The sequence below is a fragment of the Mustelus asterias genome, chromosome 24 (genome assembly GCF_964213995.1).
Source record: "Mustelus asterias chromosome 24, sMusAst1.hap1.1, whole genome shotgun sequence".
Lineage (NCBI taxonomy): Eukaryota > Metazoa > Chordata > Chondrichthyes > Carcharhiniformes > Triakidae > Mustelus > Mustelus asterias.
Window position 1 is genome coordinate 38762007 of NC_135824.1, and position 19505 is coordinate 38781511.

General features: G+C 46.2%; 1 protein-coding gene and 1 pseudogene across 2 annotated transcripts in view; both read right to left on the bottom strand.

The window, feature by feature from the left end:
* cers3a (ceramide synthase 3a) overlaps positions 1 to 19505 on the bottom strand; it is a 106602-nt gene that overhangs the window by 58374 nt on the left and 28723 nt on the right. For both annotated transcript variants that reach the window (XM_078241592.1, XM_078241594.1), the window contains exons 3-4: positions 10678 to 10795; positions 4880 to 4998 (exon numbers count right to left, since the gene is read on the bottom strand). In XM_078241592.1, the coding sequence (XP_078097718.1) occupies positions 4880 to 4998; positions 10678 to 10795 (237 nt within the window). The remainder of the gene's footprint in view (positions 1 to 4879; positions 4999 to 10677; positions 10796 to 19505) is intronic.
* LOC144511494 (large ribosomal subunit protein eL37-like) lies at positions 12253 to 12543 on the bottom strand (annotated as a pseudogene).

Genomic DNA, 19505 nt, shown 5'->3' on the forward strand with positions numbered 1-19505 from the left:
GTGAGGGAGAGGGAAGTGTCATTCATGTCCATGTGAAAAGCAGCAATGTACTTTCAGATAACGCACTGAGGGACAGAATGTATGTGAGAAATAGGAGGGGGGAAGGCACACGGACAGATCCTTGGGGTGATTGTGTGAGAGCAGAAAGGGAAACTACTGCAGTAAATAAAAGCAAATTACTGCTGATGCTGGAAAATCTCAGCAGGTCTGGCAGCATCTGGAAGGAGAGAAAAGAGCTGACGTTTCGAGTCCAGATGACCCTTTGTCAAAGCAGACTCGATGCAGGTGGTTCTCAGGCTAGGATAGAGGAGAAGGGAACCAGGTGAGAGCAGTCCCACCCAGCAGGACAACAATGGAGAGGGGAGATGGTGGAGTTCAACTGTGTTAAAGGCTGTGAACTGGTCAGAGAAACGAGGATGGAATGTTTACCTTTGTCACAGTCATAGAATCCCTACAGGGCAGAAGGAGGCCATTCGGCCCCATCAAGTCTGCACCAACTCTCTGACCAAGTGTCTTATCCAAGCCCTCTCCCCCGCCCTATCCCCATAACTCTACATATTCACCATGGCTAATCCCTCTAAGCGACACATCTTTGGACTGTGTGTGGAAACCAGAGCACCCGGAGGAAACCCATGCAGACACGGGGAAAACATACAGACTCCGCACAGTTAGGCAAGTCTGGAATTGAACCGGGTCCCTGGCGCTGTGGGGGAAATGGGAATGGAGTTGGAGGTGACGATATCATGGAATCATTTGGCCCATCGAATCTGCACCGATCACAATCCCACCCAGGCACGATTCCCATAACCCCATGCATTTACCCTAGCTAGTCCCTAAGGGGCAATTTAGCATGGCCAATCCACCTAACCCGCACACCTTTGGACTGTGGGAGGAAACTGGAGTACCCGGAGGAACCCCACGCAGACACGGGGAGAATGTGCAGACTCCGCACAGACAGTGACCCAAGCCGGGAATCGAACCCAGGGTTCCTGGGTTCCAGGGTCCCTGTGCCACTGTGTCCCTGCACCAATTCTCTGACCAAGTGTCTTACCCAGGCCATCTCCCCGTAACTCCACATATTCACCATGACTGTATTTGTCTGGAGGGTTGGAGTTTAAGAGCCGTGGGGTTATGCTGCAACTGTACAGGACCTTGGTGAGACCACATTTGGAATATTGTGTGCAGTTCTGGTCACCTCACTATAAGAAGGATGTGGAAGCGCTGGAAAGAGTGCAGAGGAGATTTACTAGGATGCTGCCTGGTTTGGAGGGTAGGTCTTATGAGGAAAGGTTGAGGGAGCTAGGGCTGTTCTCTCTGGAGCGGAGGAGGCTGAGGGGAGACTTAATAGAGGTTTATAAAATGATGAAGGGGATAGATAGAGTGAACGTTCAAAGACTATTTCCTTGGGTGGATGGAGCTATTACAAGGGGGCATAACTATAGGGTTCATGGTGGGAGATATAGGAAGGATATCAGAGGTAGGTTCTTTACGCAGAGAGTGGTTGGGGTGTGGAATGGACTGCCTGCAGTGATAGTGGAGTCAGACACTTTAGGAACATTTAAGCGGTTATTGGATAGGCACATGGAGCACACCAGGATGATAGGGAGTGGGATAGCTTGATCTTGGTTTCAGATAAAGCTCGGCACAACATAGTGGGCCGAAGGGCCTGTTCTGTGCTGTACTGTTCTATGTTCTATGTTCTATGACTAATCCCCCTCACCCTCTAATATGTACCAGGATTTGAGAGAGGAAAGAGAGGTTGGAGATGGGCTGGTTGTTTGAGGGATGCTGGGTTCAAGGATTGGTATTTTTAGCAGAGGGTTAATGGCAGTTGATTTAACCTGAAGAGAATCCATGAACAATATCAGCTAACACGGACATCCTGAGGCAGAGCCTTGGGAGGGATTTAGTCAGTTTTAGAGACAGCTTTTGGTCGTGTTCTGACAAAAGATAATTGATGGGAAACATTAACTGGGTCTCTCTCTCCCTACAGATGCTGCCTGACCTGCCGAGAATTCCCAGCATTCTGTTTCACTCCAACATTCAGTCTCCTGACTCACGCTGAAGTGTTCTGTTCATGAACCCAGTTTCCAATGCAACATTGACAGGTCAGCTGACACTCTGGATACTTTGAACAATAAACAACATTTATGTTGAAATGAAGTGTAATAAAGGACGATTCCTTTCCAGCCACAGCAGTGAGAACCTTCAGGAAGAATGTTCTCAGTAACCAGTACACAGGGACACAGCGCTGGTTTCTCTCTGTGCCCAGCAGCCTGTGATTGTCTATCTATTTGCTGAGTCGGCACAGGGAGATTGCCAGAGTGGGCAGGAACATTACATACCTAAAAATCACCCAGCCAGCCAGCCCAGTGAATAGAAAAATAAATAAAAAACCTCTCATGACGTTAGGATACTCCAAAGTACTTTGCAGACATGGAAGCACTGTGTGAAGTATAGTTACTGCTACAACATAGGAAAGATAGCAGTTAATCCCTGCACAGCAAGCTCCCACAAACAGCAACATCAATGCCCAGGTAGCCTGTCTTTGTGACGATGGTGAGAGAAGTACAGTGATCAACAAAGCGAGAAGATAATTGAAACGCCTCGCACAGTGCCTCGCCATGGAGTGGGAAATGTTTGGGGCTGATGTCTGCTCACTGCAGCTGGAAAACCCAGTGGGAATTGTGTGTCTCCGGGAGGCCAGAAGCTATCCCAATGCAATCAGGCACTTATCTCAGCAACTTCAGACCCACTGTCCAATGAGCACAGAAATCCCACCAATAGGAAGTTGGAAGCTCTCCCATGTCAGCAGTGCCACCAGGAGCATTGGCTGCCCTTCCTGCCTGGAGCTGGGAGGCTGGGGGAGGGGGAGGAGGACCCCACATATAAACCCGTCACCCTGGATATGCTGACAGGTGGAGGTGGGGGGAGCAGGGAAATTGCAAAAGAATGTTGTTCAGTATCTCAGCATGCAGTCTCCCCTTGCTGTCTTTCCCAGGGGCAGGTAGGGAGTGAGTCGGAGAACGAGGAAGGTAATTAATGTTGTTAAGCAGGCAATTAAGAGGAAGTGTGCAGATACATATGGAGTCCCTCTCTCCCAATAGAGAATCTTACCCTTTGTCTCCAAACCGATATGTCAGAGAAGGTGTGAGCACGGGGGATGAAGCTGGGGGTGGAGTGGGGGGAAACTACCTCATTGAAGCTGACAAGCTGGATTACATGGAAGAGCTGCAGACACGGGTAGGTGAAAGGCTGTCAGGCAGCACTCCCACTGCAGGGGATTACCAACAGCCTTTAAGACACGTCAACTCATCAATACCTCACCCATCTCCAGTGGCACTCTCTTGTTGCCAACCTTCATACAGACAAAGGAGCAGATAACACAGCTCTACAATCCAGCCCTCTGATGGTGTTTCGAGCATGAGGTTTACCAATTCTACATCCCACAGCGAGGTCAGGAGCTGCCTTCTCCTCAGCCACATTCCAGAAAATCTTCTTATTCTTCCCTCTTCCCACACCAAGTGGTGCATGAGGCAGACGGACCACATGCTGATAGCTGTCTCCGTAGCTAATCTTTCCTGGAACAGGTCACTAACCTATCACCAGAGGTCACTCCACATCAAGCATGGTTGCCCAGAGGTCTCTCCCACTCTTACCAGCTGTCAGCGGGGTGTTTGGAAAGATTCACAGGCTGAGAATCATCCTGTTTGGTCACATTATGAATGTACCTTCATTGGTAAATAGGTCCTGGAGCGGGACTCGAACCTGGGGCTCCAGACTTAGAGACAGGGACATTACCCACTGCACCACAACAACTCCTAGTCCCAAAAACAGATCACAAAATCTAGGCTGACACTCCCAGCGGAGTAGCTATGCTTTTGGATATGGCAACTTTAAGATGACATTTTTCTTAGAATCATAAAATCCCTATAGTGCAGAAAGAGACCATTCAGCCCATCGAGCCTGCACCGACAACAATCCCACCCAGGACCTATCCCTATAATCCCACGTATTTACCCAACAAATCCCCCTGACAAGAAGGGACAAGTTAGCACGGCCTATCAACCGCACATGGGATCTGAGGGTCACTAACATTTATTGCCCTTAAACTGTGTGGCTTGTTGGGCCGTTTCAGACGGCAATTAAAATTCAACCACATTGCTGTGGCTCTGGAGTCACATGTAGGCCAGACTGGATAAGGATGCCAGATTCCCTTCCCTAAAAGACATTAGTGAACCAGACAGGTTTTTCCGACAATCAAAGGCAGACGGATCAGCCCTGTCAGTGAATCATAGAATCCCTATAGTACAGAAGGAGGCCATTCGGCCCATCGAGTCTGTACCGACTACAATCCCACTCAAGTCCTATTCCCATAACCCACACATTTACCCTGCTAATCCCCCGACTCTAGGGTCAATTTAACATGGCCAATCCACCTAACCCGCACATCTTTGGACTGTGGGAGGAAACCGGAGCACCCGGAGAAAACCCACACAGACATGGGGAGAATGTGCAAAGTCCACACAGATAGTGACCCAAGGCCTGGGTCCCTGGCGCTGTGAGGCAGCAGTGCGCACCACTGTGCTATTAAGCCGCCTTAAGTCACCGTACCACAATCAGCAGCACTGTGGGTGTACCTACATCACCTGGATTGCAACAGTTCAAGAAGGCAGCTCAGAACCACCTTCTCAAGGGCATCTAGGGATGGGAAATAAATGCTGGCCTAGTCAGCGATGCCCATGTCCCATGAACGAATTTTAAAAATAGCAATTAAAAATTTCAATCTCCAAACCAATCAGATATACAAAATGTGTCCTGTAAAAGAAACACAAGATTTTGATATTCAGAACACGAACCTGCAATATTTCACACTTACCAAGCTTCTCGGAACTTTTTCATCAAACTTGGCCGATCTTGATTGCGCCTTCGTCTAAACCATCTCTCAATCATCCGCTGCGTCCAGCTGCATTTCTTCGACAAGCCTTCTACCTGTGACTGCAAATTTAACAAAATATAATTCAACACTTTAATAAACTCAAATTCAATTCCTTTATATCTTTTTGCCTGAATATATTGCTCAAAATCATATTCATGTGAGTCTGAGGGACATAACAATGTTATCCATCCTGGTCATCTGAATATCGCGTCAGTCAGAGATTCATGGCCTAGGTGCCTCGGTTATCACTGTGTGGGCAGGATCACTGACAATAGATAACAACTTCCTGAACTGTGTGAACAAACTCTGCATCAACAGCCAGATTGAGATTGACACAGCCACCACTGGCAAGTTTCTGCTCCCCGGATCTAGAATACCTGAGGCTAAAATGCCGCCCCTCCTCCCTTCCATTGGAGTTCACTTCCGTTATCCTAATGGCAGTTGATATCCCACCCCATACAGATGTGAAGATCACACTGGATGAAATATACACCACTACAAATAGCCGTGAGACGAAACATCTTGTCCATCGTGGTTGGGGACTTCAATCAGGCCAAGCTCAAGAGCGTTCTATCAAGTTACCAACAACACATCTCCTGTTGCACCAGAGGCCCAAACATCCTAGACCACTGCTACACAAATATCATGATGTGGAGATGCCGGCATTGGACTGGGGTGGGCACAGTAAGAAGTCTCACAACACCAAGTTAAAGTCCAACGGGTTTATTTGGTAGCACAAGGCACTAGCTTTTGAAGCGCTGCTCCTTCATCAGGTAAGTGGGAGTTCTGTTCACAAACAGGGCATATAAAGACACAAACTCAATTTACAAAATAATGGTTGGAATGCGAGTCTTTACAGGCAATCAAGTCTTAAAGGTACAGACAATGTGAGTGGAGAGAGGGTTAAGCACGGGTTAAAGAGATGTGTATTGTCTCCAGACAGGACAGTTAGTGTCTAACTGTCCTGACAACTGTCCTGGCTGGAGACAATACACATCTCTTTAACCCGTGCTTAATCCTCTCTCCACTCACATTGTCTGTACCTTTAAGACTCGATCACCTGTAAAGACTCGCATTCCAACCATCATTTTGTAAATTGAGTTTGTGTCTTTATATGCCCTGTTTGTGAACAGAACTCCCACTTACCTGATGAAGGGGCAGCGCTCTGAAAGCTAGTGGCTTGTGCTACCAAATAAACCTGCTCCACAAATATCATAGTAAGAAGTTTAACAACACCAGGTTAAAGTCCAACAGGTTTATTTGGTAGCAAAAGCCACACAAGCTTTCGAAGCTCTAAGCCCCTTCTTCAGGTGAGTGGGAATTCTGTTCACAAACAGAGTTTATAAAGACACAGACTCAATTTACATGAATAATGGTTGGAATGCGAATACTTACAACTAATCAAGTCTTTAAGAAACAAAACAATGGGAGTGGAGAGAGCATCAAGACAGGCTAAAAAGATGTGTATTGTCTCCAGACAAGACAGCCAGTGAAACTCTGCAGGTCCACGCAACTGTGGGCGTTACAAATAGTGTGACATGAACCCAATATCCCGGTTGAGGCCGTCCGCGTGTGTGCGGAACTTGGCTATCAGTTTCTGCTCAGCGACTCTGCGCTGTCGTGTGTCGTGAAGGCCGCCTTGGAGAACGCTTACCCGAATATCAGAAGCCGAATGCCCGTGACCGCTGAAGTGCTCCCCAACAGGAAGAGAACAGTCTTGCCTGGTGATTGTCGAGCGGTGTTCATTCAGCCGTTGTCGCAGCGTCTGCATAGTTTCCCCAATGTACCATGCCTCGGGACATCCTTTCTTGCAGCGTATCAGGTAGACAACGTTGGCCGAGTTGCAAGAGTATGTACCGTGTACCTGGTGGATGGTGTTCTCACGTGAGATGATGGCATCTGTGTCGATGATCCAGCACGTCTTGCAGAGGTTGCTGTGGCAGGGTTGTGTGGTGTCTTGGTCACTGTTCTCCTGAAGGCTGAACATGCCTACCGCTCTATCGCCTGCCCACACTTTGGCAAATCAAACCACAAGGCTGTGCTCCTGCTCCCGGCTTACAAGCAAAAACTAAAGAGGGAGAATCCATCAAAGAAAGTCATGCAGTATTGGTCTGAAGAATCGGATGATCTCCTACGGGACTCCTTGGAGTCAGTGGATTGGTCAATATTTAAAAGCTCTGCGACCAGTCTGAACGGGTACGCCACTACAGTAACTGACTTCATTAGCAAGTGTGTAGGAGACTGTGTGCCAAAGAAGCCAATCCGCGTGTTCCCCAACCAGAAACCATGGATGAACAGGGATATCCACTGCTCGCCGAAGTCCAGGTCTGAGGTGTTCAAGTCAGGCGACCCTGACCTATACAGGAAAGCCAGATATGATCTAAGGGAGATCCATCAAAGATGCCAAGAAACAGTACCGGACCAAGCTAGAGTCCCAGGCTAGCCACACTGACCCCCACCGACTATGGCAAGGTCTGCAAGACATAACAGGCTACAAGGTGAAGGCATGTAAAATCGCCGGCTCCAATGCACCCCTCCCTGATGAGCTCAATGCATTCTACGCCTGTTTTGAGCAAGAGGTCAGCGAGAGCATGCCCTCCACCCTGGAAGCCCTGGATGAACCTGTATCTGGGGTCACTATTGCAGATGTCAGAGCAGTTTTCTCAAAGGTCAACCCACGGAAAGCGACTGGCCCGGATGGGGTACCCGGACAAGCACTCAGATCCTGCGCGGATCAGCTGGCGGGGGTATTCACAGACATCTTCAACCTCTCTTTACAACAATTTGAGGTCCCTATCTGCTTCAAGAAGATGACCATCATCCTGGTATCGAAGAAAAGCCAAGCAGCCTTATTGACCATGGTCCGGTGGCTCTGGCATCCATCATTATGAAGTGCTTCGAAAGGTTAGTCATGGCATGAATCAATTCGAACCTCCCGGACTATCTGGATCCACTACAGTTTGCCTACCGCCGCAACAGGTCCACAGCAGACGCCATTTCCCTGGCCCTGCACTCAACCCTGGAACACCTAGATAACAAAGACACCTATGTCAGATTCCTATTTATTGACCAGAACTCAGCCTTCAACACTATTATTCCCACAAAACTAATTTCCAAACTCTGTAGCCTGGGCCTCGACTCCTCCCCCTGCAACTGGATCCTGAACTTCCTAACCCACAGAACACAATCAGTAAGAATAGGCAACAGCATCTCCTCCATGAAAATCCTCAACACCAGTGCCCTACAAGGCTGTGTTCTCAGCCTCTACTATACTCCTTATACACCTATGACTGTGCGGCCAAATTCCCCTCCAACTCGATTTTCAAGTTTGCTGATGACACCACCATAGTGGGTCGGATCTTAAACAATGATGAGACAGAGTACAGGAATGAGACAGAGAATCTGGTGAACTGGGTATGGCGACAATAATCTCTCCCTCAATGTCAACAAAATGAAGGAGATTGCTATCGACTTCAGGAAGCGTAAAGGAGGAAACTTCCCTGTCTACATTAATAGGGACGAAGTAGAAAGGATTGAGAGCTTCAAGTTTTTGAGTGTCCAGATCACCAACAACCTGTCCTGGTCCCCCCCATGCCAACGCTATAGTTAAGAAAGCCCACCAATGCCTCTACTTTCTCAGAAGACCAAGGAAATTTGGCATGTCAGCTACGACTCTCACCAACTTTTATAAATGCACCATAGAAAGCATTCTTTCTGGTTGTATCACAGCTTAGTATGACTCCTGCTCTGCCCAAAACCGCAAGAAACTACAAAAGATTCTGAATGTAGCCCAATCCATCACGCAAACCTGCCTCCCATCCACTGACTCTGTCTATACTTCCCGCTGCCTCGGCAAAGCAGCCAGCATAATTAAGGACCCCACGCACCCCGGACATTCTCTCTTCCACCTTCTTCCTTCGGGAAAAAGATACAAAAGTCTGAGGTCACGTACCAACTGACTCAAGAACAGTTTCTTCCCTGCTGCCATCAGACTTTTGAATGGACTTGCCTTGCATTAAGTTGATCTTTCTCTACACCCTAGCTATGACTGTAACACTACATTCTGCACTCTCTCATTTCCCCTTCTCTATGAACGGTATGCTTTGTCTGTATAGTGCGCAAGAAACAATACTTTTCACTGTATACACGTGACAATAATAAATCAAATCAAATCAAACCACTCTAGTGAACAGTAAAATGAAGGCACATCCCCAAAGATTTCACAGCTCCAAACATGAAACATCAACATCCCAGCAGAGAAAATGATGCCGAATACCAACATGTCGCATTGAAGCTCGAGTGATTGAAAAATACCAAAGCTTTACCAGGAAATGCAGGCGTTTATACTGATGACATTTGAAAGTCTCTATGATCGATAATTTATGAAACAGCCACAGTAACATTTGGTAAAGGTGGAACCTGCAAAGACTGGATCCACCACCCACTCTCTCCTCATGTGACAGACCTGCCATCCCAGGAAACAGCCTGATAAACCGTCACTGGATCCCAGTTTGAAATATCTTTCTTGGCCAAGATCTGGTCTCTTCACTTTACAGAAGTGGACACTTGGAGCTGATTCCAGACTTTAGGGCCTGAATGTGATTGTGCAAACAAATTGATTCAACTCAATAGGTTGGGGCAGAACCAGGTTGGATTTTTGGGGTTGATTCTTTCTCTAGGGAGTAATTAACCTCTGGAACAGGTTTGAGTGGTGGTCACTGACTCGCTGGATCCCTTCAAAATAAATCTGAACCTGGACCTAACGCACGCTTGACATTGTCAGAACTGACAGAGCTGCCAGCCAATCGGTAGCTCCCAGGGGTGGAGGTCCCATACTGTCCCTTCTTTGCCCACCCACAGCACCTTATGGGTGCGGGCAGGCTGATGTGGAAAGGGTTGGCTCCAAGGTCACTTTGTTACTGGGGGTGGGGCTGCCTGTTTCTCTTCCACTCTCCCCCCCCCTCCCCTCCCGCAATATTCTGCCTTATCTCTGTCTTCGACCCCTGAGAGATCACATAGCTTTGGGTGGGGAGAGTCTGCATTGCAGTGGGCAAAGTATCACAACTATCATGGATGGACAAGTGGATCTTTTTCTAACTGGCATTTTTTGTTCATGTGTAATCACCAAAGATGCCGTACCTGGTGAATTATCGAATCCTGCAATTGTTGGGACCGACTCATCAGAAACACCTAATTATCGTTTAAGAACTTTTTCACTACAGCTTCCTCCATGTGTTCAACACACCTCACCTTTCAACCTTACTCCCAATGCTCCTACTCTGTGACTGTGCAACCTCTGACTCATGTGGCTGTTTGTATCGGAAATAATATTGGTGAGCACTGCTGCTTCACAGCGCCAGGGACCCACGTTCGATTCCCGGCTTGGGTCACTGTCTGTGTGGAGTCTGCACGTTCTCCCCATGTCTGCGTGGGTTTCCTCCAGGTGCTCTGGTTTCCTCCCATAGTCCGAAAGACGTGCTGTTAGGTGTATTGGCCATGCTAAATTCTCCCTCAGTGTACCCGAACAGGCGCAGGAGTGTGGCAACTAGGGGATTTTCACAGTAACTTCATTGCAGTGTTAATGTAAACCTACTTGTTATGATAATAAATAAACTTTAAAAGAACTTTAATAAATACTAAACTAGTACCACATTCATCTTCACTATTCATGTGTCCAAGTGAATTCATAATAAAGTTACATTTTTTACAGCAATTTTCAAATTCAAATGTAAACTTACCCTGGTCGGATGCTTTGAAATCGAGACAAAAAAGTTTTCGAACACCACGTTATATGTGACCTTCAACCGTACTTGGTCCTTAATCCCCATCATTTTGGCAAGAGGTGTAGCTATCAACCTGTGAATGGAAATGCATCATCATAATTTTGGGGCTAGAATCAAGGTCAGCCATACTTTTTTCTGATTGTGTCTGTACTGGCTTTGTGAAGATCTAATCAATTACTCCCAATTCCCCGCTCTTTCCCCACTCCCCTTGCAATATATTTTATTTCAAATATATATCCAATTCCATTTTGAAAGTTATCAAACCTACTTCCACTGCCTTTCCTGGCCTTGCAATAACACAAATAAATCCTGCCCCTCTCCGCAGCTGTGTGTGCTCTGGTTACTGACCTTTCTGAAGTATAAGCAGTTTTGTTTCACTTACTCTTTCCAAACCCTTCATGATTTTGAACACCCCTATTAAACCACCCCTTAACTTCCTCAGGTCCACGGAGAACAATGCTAGCTTCCCCAGTCTCTCCACGTAACTACAGCCCCTTATCCCTGATACCATTCTAGGCAATCTCTTCCCACCCTCTCCAAGGCTTTGACATCCTTCATGAAGTTTCATACCCAGGATTGGACACAGTCTGGCTAAAGCCCAACTGGAGATTTGTAAAGGTTTATCGAAACATCCTGCATTTTTTACTCAATTAGCGATGTGTAAAGATGTCTTTTGTTTTTTCTTAAACAATCTTATCAGCTTGTCTTTCACCTTTAAAGATTTGTGCACAGATTTCTGTTCCTGCACTGACTTTCAAATTGTCTCTTAATCTTCCTTCCAAAATACATCACTTCACACTTTTCTGCATTAAATTTTGTTTAGTGATTTTATCACAAGAGTAAGCATGGAAGAATTTGCGAGTGGAATTTGCTCTTTCACATTCAATACTGTTCGCAAAATTGCTCTTATCCAAGAAGGGTAAATGATTAATGAAGTGGCAGAAAAAGGAAGACTTACACATTGAAGTCATTGTCATGTTTTGGGATTTTCACTCCATTTCGACAAGAAGGATTTAAAAATGAGTTAAATTTAAGTTAAAGTGGGTTCACGCAAGTTTAAACCTTCCTTACAGCCATGTACTGTATCTTCTGAGACTATTAGGAGATAGGTATGGTTAACATTAGCTACTGACAATAAACAACGTTCCCTTCCTTCAAACTACAAGTAACACATTCACTTGAGACAGTTCTGTAGGATTTCTGACAGGAGAAGGTTCCCGTTTGGTTGCAGTACCTGTTGCCAAATCTCTGAATAGGGGAAGAAGTCAGAGGAATAATCCCCTCACTTCACCTGAACATTGGGAGAAAGGGACAGGTGAGGATGATCCCCAATCCCTACCCTTCCCCAACCCCCTCCCTTCCTGTCTCTCCCCCTCCGCCAGTGCAATATCACATTGAAAACAGATATCGGGCAGGAGGGTTTCGCCTCCACTTCTGGCCGTGCCGGCCTTGTGTGCTGCCGAGGGGGTAAAGGTTTTTTAAAGTTTTCCCAAACCATACCTTTAGCTGTTGTGTAGATACACTGGTAGTTTATACAGTGCTGGAGGAAGCCATTGTGGAACGCCTGGACTTTGGAGTGGTCCCTTTGCGGAATCCCTTCCTGAATCGGCAATAGGCACCTTCAGGTGCCTCATGCAGCCTGGATAAGTTGTGTTTCTCCATTTGGCTTTAGCACTCCAGTTATACTCCCTTTCTCTTGGCAGGGAAGGCACATTTATCACAGGTTGATTTCTGCAGGTGAAATACTTTAGTCCCACATCACCGTCAGAGAGTGTGGCTCTTGTTTCACCTCTTACCAAATGACGATGTTCCCTTTGTCATTGTCACTGCGCACCCGTTCAGGCCATGAAGTATTTCATGTCTTTCATTAAATTGACAGCTGTCCCTGTGCTTTCTTGCATTTACCAAATTAACAAACCGTGGGAGAAATTAAAAATGCACTTTCTTAAAGGGATACTGCATCAAAGTAAGCAGAAAAGAAACTTGAAACATCAAAAGAAAATATGATTAGATGTTTCCCTGTGTGTGCAAAAAGGGTAAAAGGTTTGTAGCTCTTTGCCTGTTAACAAATTGTAACCATTGATTCCATTCTAAAATATAAGGTCCTAATTCTATATCAGTCCTGCCTAATATTGTTGTGCAGTCAGTGTTTGTAAAATTATAAAACATTGTAAAACAGCTGAGTTGCAAAATTGCATTGTCTGTTTAAAAAGGTAGTTTTTTTTGTCCTAACTCACCTGATGAAGGAGCAGCGCTCCGAAAGCTCTTGATTCTAAATAAACCTGTTGGACTTTAACCTGGTGTTGTGAGACTCCTTACTATGCTCACCCCAGTCCCAATGCCGGCATCTCCACATCATAAGTGAGAAGTGGAAAATCTGTTAACCAACAACAAGCCGGTTAAATCTAAAGTGGGGAACAGGCTCTTAACATTGCTAAAGTGGGTCTGGAGATCGAAGATACCTCCCAAATTTGTCAAGAAAGTTTAGAAAGACAGAAAAAGGTGACACTTGTAGAATTGGCAAACAGACAAAAATTGGGTGTAAGCAGGGATAATAGGAAAGCTGAAATTAGAATGGAGATAGCCAAGCATTTAGGTACATCAGATAAACAGTAAAGTGCAGTGGAGTTAGAAAAAGTTAAATTGCAAATGAGACAGTTGGAGTTAGAATGTGAATTTAAAAGGCTGGAGTTAGAAAAGGAGAGAGAGGAAAGAAAGAGGGAAAAAGAGAGAGAAGAAAGGGAAAGATTGTTTGAGTTGGAAAAGATGAAGTTGGAATTGGAAGCAAAAAGACTTCAAATGACAGAAGTGAAAATACAAGATGGGAGTGATGGTGAGTAAGCTCAGCGTAACCAACCGTTTGGTAGGGATATATACAAATATGTCTAAACATTACCAAACTTCGATGAAAAGGACGCAGAAGCCATTTTCATCTCCTTTGAGAAATTGGCTACACACAGATGAAATGGCCGGAGGATGTGCGGGTAATGTTAATTCAGAACAAGTTGGTAGGCAGGGCTACTGAGGTGTTTGCAGCGCTGCCAGAGGTGCTGTCAGGAAACTATGAAGAAATAAAGAAGGTTGTTTTGAGAGCTTATGAATTGGCACCAGAAGCAGATAGACAACAGTTCAGAAAGATAAGGAAGGAAACAGGTCAGACATGTTTTGAGTTGAAAGGATTAAGCAGAGCAATTTCGATAGATGAACAGAACTTTGATTTATTATTGTCACATGCATTAGTATACAATGAAAAGTATTGTTTCTTGCGCGCTATACAAAGCATGCCGTCATAAAGAAGGAAACGGGAGAGTGCAGAATGTAGTGTTACAGTTATAGCTAGGGTGTAGAGAAAGACCAACTTAGTGTGAGATAGGTCCATTCAAAAGTCTGATGGCAGCAGGGAAGAAGCTGATCTTCGAGTCAGTTGGGACGTGACCTCAGACTTTTGTATCTTTTCCTGACGGAAGAAGGTGGAAGGGAGAATGCCCAGAGTGCGTGGGGTCCTTAATTATGCTGGCTGCTTTGCCAAGGCAGCAGGAAGTGTAGGCAGAATCAATGGATGGGAGGCTGGTTTGCGTGATGGACTGGGCTACATTCACGATCTTTTGTAGTTTCTTGAGGTCTTAGGCAGAGCAGGAGCCATACCAAGCTGTGATACAACAAGAATGGTTTGTATGGTGCATCTGTAAAAGTTGGCGAGAGTCGCTGCTGACATGCCAAATTTCCTTAGTCTTCTGAAAAAGTGGAGGCGTTGGTGGGGCTTTCTTAACTATAGTATCGGCATGAGGAACCAGGTCAGGTTGTTGGTGATCTGGACATATAAAAACCTGAAGCTCTCGACCCTTTCTACTTCGTCCCTGTTGATGTAGACAGGGGCATGTTCTCCTTTACGCTTCCTGAAGTCAATGACAATGTCAATGACGATCTCCTTCGTTTTGTTGACATTGGGGGAGAGATTATTGTTGCCGCTCCAGTTCACCAGATTCTCTATCTCATTCCTGTACTCTGTCTCATCATTGTTTGAGATCCGACCCACTGATAATAATGGCCATGCTGCCCGGAGAGTCTGAACTCAAATCCTCAGTCTGTGTTTCGTGGGTTATATTTGCTCACAGATTTCTCACACATTCTACATTTTGTTGCAGGAATCAATGGCCAAGATTCAGTTTCCCAGGACCCGGCTGAATTAATGGTTCAGGAAGGATTGAACGTAATAGTGAATTGTAATTACACAACAAAAGACGCTTTTCCAAATCTCTTCTGGTACATCCAGTATCCCAGGGAAGCTCCGAGATATTTACTGAAGAAACATAGCACAGGTGGCGGAGAAAGGTCTCCAGATTTCCCTGACCAGTTTTCTGTTGATTTGGAGAAGGACAAGAAAACAGTTTCTTTAAATATCACCGGGGTGTCGTCAGCAAACTTGAAAATTGAGTTGGAGGGGAATTTGGCCGTACAGTCATAGGTGTACAAGGAGTATAGTAGGGGGCTGAGAACACAGCCTTGTGGGACACCGGTGTGGAGGATGATCATGGAGGAGGTGTTGTAGCCTATCCTTACTGATTGTGGCCTGTGAGTTAGGAAGTTCAGGATCCAGTCACAGAGGGAGATGCCGAGGCCCAGGCCACTGAGTTTGGAGATGAGTTTCATGGGAATAATGGTGTTGAAGGCTGAGCTGTAGATAATAAATAGGAGTCTGACATAGGTGTCCTTGTTATCTAGGTGTTCCAGGGTTGAGTGCAGGGCCAGAGAGATGGCGTCTGCTGTGGACCTGTTGCGGCGGTAGGCGAACTGTAGTGGATCCAGGCAGTCCGGGAGGCTGGAATTGATTTGTGCCATGACTAACCTTTCAAAGCACTTCATAATGATGGATGTCAGAGCCACCGGCCGATAGTCATTAAGGCACGCTGCTTGGTTTTTCTTAGGTACCGGGATGATGGTCGTCTTCTTAAGGCAGAAAGGGACCTCAGATTGATGTAAATTTGGCTGAATTATTACATGAATGATGAAGAAAAATCTTTTTTCTCACCACTCCCTCTGGACAACTTCCGTAAGTCAAGAATCCTTTCTGGTAAGAAAAAGCCATTATGCATCTTTTTGGGAAACTTGAACCATATGACACCAGTGGGGAACACTGAGCACTGAGCGCAAACGTTACTTCTTCCCTGCGAACAATATTGAAGGAGATGAAAAACAGGAAGTGATACTGTGGGCGACATGCGGAGCCCCGGATTTCAGCACGTTAGAAAGACTGACCTGTCTGGATGCCCCTGACTCAAACATCTTGGTCACGGGGGCTTCAGAACAGGGACACCTGGCCAACTTAGAAGTCTTGCAGAGGTTTTCCAGAGTGGGAGCTCACTTGAAGAGGGAGAAATGCATTTTCCGAGTGGCTGAAGTAACCTATTTAACTCCCGAGTAGATGGCAAGGGGTTACACCCAGTAGAGGATAAGGTAAAGGCCATCAAGGAAGCACAAACCCCAAGGAACATCACGAAGATGAAATCCTTCTTGGGACTCATCAACTATTATGGAAACTTGATTCCAAACCTGGCTTCCATGCTGCTCCCTTGCACGGCCTACTGTGAAAATATCAGAGATGGTCCTGGGAAGCTCCACAAGTAAAGGCTTTTTCTGAAGTTAAATGTCAGCTGCTGAGAACTTAACCTATTGGCCCATTTTGACCCTAAGAAAGACTTTATATTGACTTGTGACACTTCCCCATATGAGGTTGGTGCAGTGCTGTCACATTGCTGCAAAGATAGGACAGAAAAGTCCATCGTGTTTGCCTCCCTGACCTTTTCAGATATGGAGCGGTGGTTTTCTCAGATTGAGAAAGAAAGGTTGGCTGTTGTGAAAAAATTGCATCAGTACGTCTACAGTAGGTGCTATTTTTATAGTTACCAGCCGTAAACCCTTATTAGGCCTTTTTAAAGAGGACAAGGCAGTCTCCCCCATCACCTCCGCTCGGGCACAGCGCTGGGCCTCATTATTGGCGGCCTACGAATACCTTCGAGAACACTGCCCTGGAACCCAGATAGCCAATGCTGATGCACTGAGTTGCTTCCCGTTACCCACAAGCCTGGCTCCTTTACCAGCACTGCAAGAGTTCGTTATGACCCTGAATTTCTTGGAGACTTTACCAGTGTCAAGCAAGGCAGGTTAAAGCCCGGACCCAAGAAGATCGAGCCCTATCTAAAATTGGGGAATCCAGCATGAGGGATTCAAGGACAACCCTCTGAAGAAATGAAACCCCACCTCAGTAGGCAATCTGAACTTACTCTTGAGGGCGGGATGATTCTTTGGGGATCGCGGGTAATTACCCTGTCCCCAGGACAATGTCCAACATTAACGCAACTACATAATGGCCTCCCAGGAGTATCAAAGATGGCCAGGAATTACCTCTGGTGGCCCAGGCTTGGCTCTGACATCACAAGCTTGGAAAATCAAAAAACTCCCACCCTCAGCCTCCATGAGTGCATGTACATGTGGACTTTGCAAATCCATTAATGGGTTCCATGTTTTAATCACAGTGGAGACACACTGAACCACATGGGCTGCACGAATACTCAGGTTACGATCGAGAAAGTCTGACAAAGCTTCAGGACACAAGGATTACAGGAAGTCCTGGTTTTCCGATTATGGGATGGCCTTTACTAGCAGTGATTTCCAGAACTTTGTGCTCCCCAATGGTATCCGACACATCTGGAATGTACCTCATCACCTGTCATCAAATGGACTGGCCGAATGGACGGTTTAAACCTTCAGAAATGGTATGAAGAAATAACTGGCATCCATGGAGACTAAACTTGCAGTTTCTGTTCGATTACAGGACCACACCGTACACCACAACACATGTTGCTCCAGCTGAGCTGTTAATGGGACGATTCATACCAAAATTCATACCTGCTATTCCCAAACTTGGCACGGAGGGTGGAATCCCAACAGGAAAACCAAAAAAGAAACTATGTTTCTGCAAGGACAGAGAGGATTTTCTCAATGGGTAATCTGGTTCAGTTCAGAAACTTTGATGGGCCCAGTTGGGTCCCTGGGATCGTTATGGAGAAAACAGGGCCAATATCTTACAAGATCAAAGTTCATTGTAAAACTTTAAAGAAGCACTTGGACCATCTCAGAGTCAGGGAGTCCCTGCCTGAGCAGCCCCTGCCACCAGCCATGGAGATAGCCTCTGTCAGTGCTCGTCCTCAGCTCGTAGCTGACTCCACGTTTGCCCCTCTACAGAGTGAAGGGACGGGCTTGGAGATGAAGACTGAAGGTGCAAGCCGCTGTGCTGAAGCAGAATCAGAGGAAGAACTGGTATCCATTACGCTTCTGTGCTTCCTCCAGAAATGAAGGACCCCTGTTGGGTCTATGCTGCCTGACCCAGCCCTGCCTTTGACAATCTCCAATTGATCGCTAAATGTCTCAAAGGACTTGCCTGTGATGGGGTTGCTGGGAGAGACTCGGACCACAAAGGCCACGGGGGATTATCAATAGATCTCCCAATGGGCTCGAGGAATACGAGATCCCCTATTGAACAGGTGAAGGCTCACCCAATAGGAAGTCTTCAGTGGAGGCTTTTGCACCTGTCACCGGAGCGGTGTGTAGGTTCTGAGGCGTTGCATTAATGTGAGCCACGGGAGTCTTTTTCTTGGTCCACAATAAAGAGTGCTTAGCGACAGGAAACTGGCACTCAACTGAATTACTAGAGTATAATAAATAAAAAGAGAAATGGGCAGGTGTTTCATCCCCTGTGTTTGTATCGAAAGGTGCAACTGGAAGGCGATGGCGTTTTGGGAGTGATTGAGGATTGGCCAGGATCCCACTGAGAGGATGGTCCTTTGCAATTCCTTTAGGGGACGGGAAGGTGTGTTTGGAGGTGATGGAAAATGATCTGCTAAATATGAAGGTTTGTAGCATGGAAGGTGAAGACAAGGGGAACTCCATCATGGTCCTGGGAGGGAGGTGAAGGGGTGAGATCAGAAATGTGGCAGGCAAGATGGATGTCCAGAGTGGGGGCAGGCAGTGGAGAATCCTTGCTTGAAGGGAAAAAAAAAGACATTTCAGAAATGCTGGTGTCGGGGGTTGCATCACTGGGACAGATGTGACAGAAGAGGAAGTGGGAGAATGGAATCTGTACAGGGTGTAGAATGTGAGAAAATGTAGTCAAGGTAGCTGTGAGAATCAGTGAGATTATATTGAATCTCACTTATAGTCTATCACCAGAAATGGAGACAGAGAAATTAAGGGAGAGTAGGGAAGTGTCAGTAATAGAATGTGGGAAACTGAGAAGAGTAGAAATTGGAAGAAAGGTTGACAATTTTTTCCAATTCCAGGCGAGACCAGGACTGGAAAAAGGATTGAGGGAGAGGGCCTGAATACTGGAACAAGGAATGTTCCATATTTTCCATGAAAAGACTGGCATAGCTAGGCCAATGCAAATACCCATAGCAACACTGGTACCCATAGCAACACCTTTTATTTGGAGGAAATGAGATGATTTAAAGGTGAAGTAGTTCAATAAGAGAAGTTCAGGTGGGTAGAGATGGTGCTCAATGGGAACTGGCTGGGGCTTTCATTCAGAGGAGGAGCGGGCTCCTCAGATCATGCTGGAGGTTCTGGAAGAGATTGGACGTCCATGGAGATGGTTAGGGCTAGGAAATTGGAAACTTCTGAAGTGGCAGAAAACTTCAAAGAGTCACAGATGTAGGTTGGGAGAGAACAAATTGAATCAAAGCAGGAAGAAATCAGTGGGACAGGAACAGCCTGAAATAGCAGGACAA